The following is a 6,745-nucleotide window of genomic DNA, read 5'->3' as shown; positions in this document are numbered from 1 at the left end:
CCTCCCTCGGCCTACGCACTTGTCTTGGCGGCCGTCCCCAGTCGCCATCACCATTGGTTTACCGCAAGTTTCTCCTCTCTATGCGCTGCTCGTTCTCATTTATTCTCTCCTCTCCATTTTTTATTTCTTCTGTCTGCTCGCTCTCGCTGCTGTTTTTTATCCCCCTCTGATGTGGTGTTATTTTTCCTTTTCAGTCTGTCTACTCGCTCTCTGCTAGTTTCTATTTCTATCTTTCCCTGCGTTTGCTCTCTGTTTCTCAGCTGTTGATTTTGGAAGAAGGTTGGCCCCCAATTTTTTCATAATGTCTGTATTGCTGAGTATTGCAATCAAAAGAATAGAGTGATCCGTTTTTTTCCCTTTCGTTCATCACTGACATGCTTTTTAGTGCTTGAGATATAATATGAATAGTCCTGAAAGTTGAAACATTTGATTGTAACTGAAACTACTTTATTTAACATCTGAAAGTTTGGGTTCGTCTCCAGTCCCTCCGGATGAAACTCCCATACGTCGCGTAGCAGCTTGGTTCCATTGCTGGTTTTCATCCTATATTTTTGTGATTTATTCGCTCTATGAGAAGCTTCTAGCTGCCTTATTCTGGAAAATAGCGAACATTCTGTTGAGTTTAGTTCAGAAGCCACCGCACAGAGTACTCGAAGAAAAATTCATTTCCTTTCTACAGTCATGTAGAACCCATAAACAACTCCTCCAGATTCATGGTCAGATAATTGCCCATGGATTTGAGGAAAATGAGTACGTCACCCCAACGTTCTTCACGGCTTGTGCAGCACTCAAGAAGATGGCCTATGCCCGAAAGGCGTTCGATCAAATTCCTGATCGGAGCACTGCTCTATGGAATGCCATGTTTAGAGGGTATTCACAAAATGATTCTTACTGGGAAGTCATTGTGCTGTTCTTTCAAATGAATAGAGCCGGCGCACTGCCTAGTTGCTTCACCTTTCCCATTGTTCTTAGATCTTGTGGGAAGGTCAATGCAACAACTGAAGGAGAAGAAGTTCACTGTTTTGTAATAAAAGGAGGTTATAAATCAAATCCATTTGTGGCAACCACATTGATTGATATGTATTCAGCTAGGGGGTCAGTTGGAGCTGCTTATAAAGTGTTTGGTGGGATGCTTGATAGGAATGTAGTTGCATGGACTTCTATGATTAATGCATATGTCGGTTGTCATGACATAGTTTCTGCACGACGCCTTTTTGACTTAGCACCAGAGCGTGATATCATCTTGTGGAACACTATGATTTCGGGTTATATAGAATTGGGTGATATGGCAGCAGCAAGACAAGTTTTTGATAATATGCCCAACCGGGATATTATGTCATGGAACACAATATTGAGTGGTTATGCGACTAATGGGGATGTTGAATCCTGTGAGAAGTTGTTCAAAGATATGCCTCAAAGAAATGTCTTTTCTTGGAATGGAATGATTGGAGGTTATGCTCGCAATGGACGTTTTTCTGAAGTATTGGATTCTTTTAAACAGATGCTTATTGAAGCTGATGTGCTTCCTAATGATGCAACACTTGTTACGGTGCTGTCTGCATGTTCAAGATTAGGAGCTCTTGATATGGGTAAGTGGGTGCATATGTATGCAGATGGTATTGGTCTAACAAGAAACCAGTTTGTTGGAAATGCTTTGATTGACATGTATGCAAAATGTGGGAATATAGAAAGTGCAATTGATGTGTTCAACACTCTGGATAGAAAAGATATAATTACATGGAACACCATCATCAATGGCCTAGCCATACACGGGCATGCTGTTGATGCCTTGAGTTTGTTTGATCGGATGAAGAATGCAGGAGAAAAACCAGATGGGGTTACTTTTGTTGGAATTTTGGCTGCCTGTACACATATGGGTTTAGTCCAAGATGGGTTTTCATACTTCCAATCAATGGTGGATTGTTATTCACTTGTCCCTCAAATTGAGCATTATGGATGTATGGTTGATTTACTAGGAAGAGCTGGTCTTTTAGACCAGGCTATAGATTTTGTGAGGAAGATGCCAATGAAACCAGATTCAGTTATATGGGCTTCCCTACTGGGGGCATGCAGAATATACAAGAATGTTGATTTAGCTGAATTGGCTCTTCAACAGCTCATTGATCTTGAACCAAACAACCCTGCAAACTTTGTTGTGCTTTCCAACATATATAAGGATCTTGGAAGATGGCAAGATGTTGCACGATTGAAGGTTGCAATAAGAGATACTGGGTTCAAGAAACAACCGGGATGTAGTGTGATAGAGGTCAATGATAATGTGGTGGAATTTTATTCCTTAGATGAGAGACACCCTGATACAGAGGATATATATAGGACATTGAGAGGATTGACAATGCTGTTAAGATCATATGGATATGTTCCAAATCTAGCAGAGATTGGGCGTGGAACTTGAACGATGGAAGGAGTATCACATGATTGATAGATACTTTTATCACCTGCGAAATTATGGACGAAATTATCTCAAAAAGCAATTTTTTCAAGGTATGGGGTTTTCTTTAGTAATGGCTATTGGTTTATTTATAATCTATATATGCTCACATATCCTTTTCCTTTAATATGTTCCAGGCTCAGCAAGCAAAAGAAGAGGAAGAAAATGAACAGTTGGTGGAAGATTTAGATCAGAAATTCACTGATTTAATTCAGTTTAAAGCATTATTATCTCTGACGGTGCGGTACCCAGGAAGGTGAATTCCTTGGAGGCTCTGGTGAACAAGAGTATTACAATTGAACCTAGCAACAAATAGTTTATCTGGTACTCAGAAGATTTTTGTAGGCCCCGAGAGTTTCTTCTTGTAGCAATATCCTATTTGTTCTTTATGGCAGGACAAACCTGATGCTTATGACGAACTTGTCAAAGAATTGGTATTGTAAATGAGAGCTCGCCCCTCAGACAGGACAAAGACTCCTGGAGAGATTGCTCAAGAGGAAAGAGAACGCTTAGAGCGATTAGAGGTATTTATAAATTCCTTATGCTTGGCAAAGCTGGCTTTTAGAAATGGATGACTGTAACATTTGCCAGTTTACTCTTCAAGTGATGAAGATGATGAAAATTCAGAAAATCCGCCCAAAAAAAAAAAAAAAAAAAACAACGAACCAAAGTTGCTCTCTGGGGATGAACTTGGTGGTTCCTTTTCTGTTAGTGAATAAACTATGAGCAAAAGGGGCTGGATTGATGAGATTCTTGAAAGAAAAAAATGCACAAGATTCTGCTGGTGAGAATGGTGAAGCTTCTGATGATTCTGAAAGTTCTGATGAGGATCCTGATGAATATGAAATCAGTCATTTTTTGAAGGATTGGGAACAAAGTGATTATGACAAAGAATGTCAAGCCAAATTTAGAGGATGAAGGGGAAGAAGATAGTGGTGAGGAAGAAGAGCGAGAGAAAAAAGCAGGACAGCATGACTGGGGCAACGCTGTGAAGAAGCCGAATGCTACAGTTCTTATAAATGCAAAGAAAAAAGATAATGTTGAACATGTTAAAAAGGATAGGGATTACTCAGATGCCAAGAAGATGGATTTCGGGGCTAAAAAATCTTCAGCAAAGTCAGACATTCCTTTTATAATTGAAGCTCCTAAGACCTTTGAAGAATTACGTTCATTGCTTGATAACTGCTCAAATTCTGACATTATCATGGTTGTTAACCGAATTCGAGCAACCAATGCAATCAAACTTGCTATAGAGAACCGCAAAAAGATGCAAGTATGTATCTATGTCCTTTTCCATTAAAATCATATTATTTGCATGCTTGTATAAAATTTCTAGTTTTGTCTGATTACTATCAGTTAAAGTGGAAACTCTTAGAAAATTTCCTCTTCGTAGTCTCTCTTTTTTGAACGTCAATGTTGTGTGCACAATGAATTAGAAAGTCAAGTAGCAATGCCTAAAATCTCTTTAACTCTTAACCATGCAGCTTTTAATGGTTTCGTGCTTCATCACTTGAATAACATTTTATAAATAGGGTTGAGTTATAAAAATATTCATGAAGTTTTTCTCCAAGAACTTCTAATATTCTTAAGTTAACAATGGTGCATGAGTATTAATTAATTTTATAAATAGTTAATATATAATTTAAATCATAAACCATTGATTTATGAGCAATTTGAATTCTAAACTTTTAAAAGATATATTTTAAATTATAAATAATTAAAGTTTGAACAATTTTATCTCTATTGTCAAACTTAAGCTAGCGTCTGTCAAAATGGAGCATAATGTGCGATTTTCATCTAATTTTATTCTCCCTCCCCCTCCTGTCCTCATTTGAGGAAAATCATAAATTAGGAATCATTTTGACCAACATTACTTTAAATTTAATGATAGGAAAAAAATTATCTCAATTTTAATTATTTAAAATTTAAAATGTACTTTTTAATAGTTCAAGGTTCGAGGTTCAAATTATCTTTAAACATATAGTTTAAGGTTCAAATTGAATATTAATTTTTTTTATAGAAAAGATTAATATTTTTTAATTTGTTAAGTTTTATTTTAAAATTTAATGATCAATGTTAGGCTATTTGAATGAATTGGAAAAAGGTTGGTTTTTTTTTTTAATTTGGTGTAAAGTTAATGGGGATCGTGCAGAATCATATATCCAACGTTGGTCATGTTGAAAATGACGTATCTGGCGCTGGATTGGCTGAAAATGCGGAGCTTATCTCTGACCCTTTTATCCTGGGCCAATTGATGAGGTATCCCTGGCGAAGGCTCTGTTTGTGGCTCCTGCCCCTTTTCGACTCTTTGACTCAAAACCCTCCTAACGGCCCTAAACTCATCCCTTAGAAGCATGACCCCAACCCATCCTAGGGTTCAAAATGGTCCTAATAGACTTCCAGGAAGAGATAATGTATAATTAAGATAACAAGAGAATCATATTTATTACAATAGTATATTTTTTATATGATTACTTGACCAAGTCAAATTCAAGCACTGTCAAATCCAATTAAGAGCAGCTCTTCCAAAAGTGTTAATTTTTTAAATTTACATAAACTCAAACTCAAAACTTCATATTTAAGCAGTCATAACTCTTTTTACTACAATAAAAGCTTGTTGGTCTAGGCTAAAAAATAATTATTTTTTGTTACATTTTATTTTTCTGATCCTATTTATAAATTACTTTTAATATGTTTTACCGAAATTAAAGAAAACATTAAAACTCATTAACTCTGTTTAAAAATTTAATAATTTCTCAACTTTATCCCATTTAAATATACATACTTTAATAATTTATTTTCTCTCTCCAATATTTTTGGAGAGCAATTGAAGAAATTTATAACAAAAATTTGATGAGGTAACCTATAAATAAGATCTGAAAAAAAAATCTTATCTTTCTCTATCATGTAAATAGGACTAAAGGAAGTAAGTTATGTAATAATTTAATTTCTAGCAGAAGACAAATTAAACTTGAACATAAATGCTTTGAAACATAAAGAATATTATTTTATTCTGTTTAGATTGATAATGTCATGCACTATACACACACAATGGGGAGAATCAATTACGTACAATAATAATTTTCTTTGAAAATGATCCTACCGGGTCACACATACCCCCCAAGTTACGGCACACGGGACGTTAATTATATATGGTTGAAACCCAACAAACATTGGCCCTTCGTGACGGTTTAATCATTTCATTAATGCTCATGCTCTTCATTACCGGGTTCCTATATTATCATAGAGGTCGAGTGAAATGTCGGAAGCTGCCGCTATCGGTTCATCGACCCTCGAACAGAAAACACATAAACCTCCCTCACACTCTGCACGTAGGACTCATAACACTATCCATGATATCAACTATTTGAAAAAAAAATGGATTTAATATTCATGGATTATATAATATACTCACACGCTCTTACAGAGACTCTGATCTACAGCTTGGGAGGAGGCTAAGCACAATATTGACAATTACGACTACGTGATGGCAAGGGGCTCCTTGTAGCTTGAACAAAAGCCATAAGCAATTGCAATGGTATGAACGACGATGGCGAAGCAACCTCGGATTTCTCAAAACTGACTTCTTCTCATCATCTTCATAGATTGTTTCCAAGGTTCTTTGGACGTTAATCCTAGAAACCTTCACACTCCGATGTGGCGAAAAGCCGAGAGTCGCGACAGCGATGAACTTTGTTTGTTTACTTTCACTGTTGAGCTTTCTGAAGCCATAACTAGGGTTTTCAGATATATATGTTTGTTTGTTTTGGGGACAACAGGGTTTCGGCTATGGTTGTTTACAATGGCTATTAGAGCTTTAGAGGAGCAATGAGCTCGTTCTGCCTGTGTGTGGTATTTATACAGCCAATTGGACTTTGTGCACCAACCAACGTGCCCCTTTGATTCCAATTAATTGCATTAATGCCTTCACACACCTGCATTTATGTAATTTTTTTTTCCGTGTGGGCCCTTAGTTCTTCCTTGGACTTTTGTTTCTAAAATCACTTTATATATTTTTTTTAAAAAATTTGATCTTATTAAAAAAAAAAGAAAAATATGCTTAGAATTAATTTCTTTCCACAAAAAATGATAATGTAGATTCCTTATAGCCTCTCGTGTCCTTTGTAACAATGTGCTTCCAATATTTTCAAGTGTCTTAAAAAAATATTGTTACATTCTTAAATTTGTTAAAAGAAAATTCAGAAATTTCAATTTTATCTTCATAGAATGACAATTAAAAAATCTCACCAAAAATTAATGTCAACTTAAAATTTCGTCATAATTTAGGTCTTAACT

General features: G+C 35.9%; 1 protein-coding gene across 1 annotated transcript; it reads left to right on the top strand.

Moving 5' to 3' along the window:
• Window positions 1–648: 648 nt before the first annotated feature.
• LOC129297845 (pentatricopeptide repeat-containing protein At1g08070, chloroplastic-like) lies at window positions 649–3,830 on the top strand. Its single transcript, XM_054936188.1, has 3 exons — window positions 649–2,502; window positions 2,587–2,705; window positions 2,845–3,830. Exon 1 carries the CDS (start codon window positions 797–799, stop codon window positions 2,411–2,413), a length of 1,617 nt encoding a protein of 538 aa, XP_054792163.1. The 5' UTR covers window positions 649–796; the 3' UTR covers window positions 2,414–2,502; window positions 2,587–2,705; window positions 2,845–3,830.
• Window positions 3,831–6,745: the final 2,915 nt, after the last annotated feature.

This window comes from Prosopis cineraria, unplaced genomic scaffold (genome assembly GCF_029017545.1).
Source record: "Prosopis cineraria cultivar Desert tree isolate PC_DT_omini unplaced genomic scaffold, ASM2901754v1 PC624, whole genome shotgun sequence".
Classification (NCBI taxonomy): Eukaryota; Viridiplantae; Streptophyta; class Magnoliopsida; order Fabales; family Fabaceae; genus Prosopis; species Prosopis cineraria.
Note: the sequence above shows the minus strand (reverse complement) of the source record. Positions and strands in the feature narration are given on the sequence as shown.

Excerpts from the sequence above, each read along its gene's own strand:
- LOC129297845 (XM_054936188.1), top strand. The coding sequence starts at position 797 with ATGGCCTATGCCCGAAAGGCGTTCGATCAAATTCCTGATCGGAGCACT.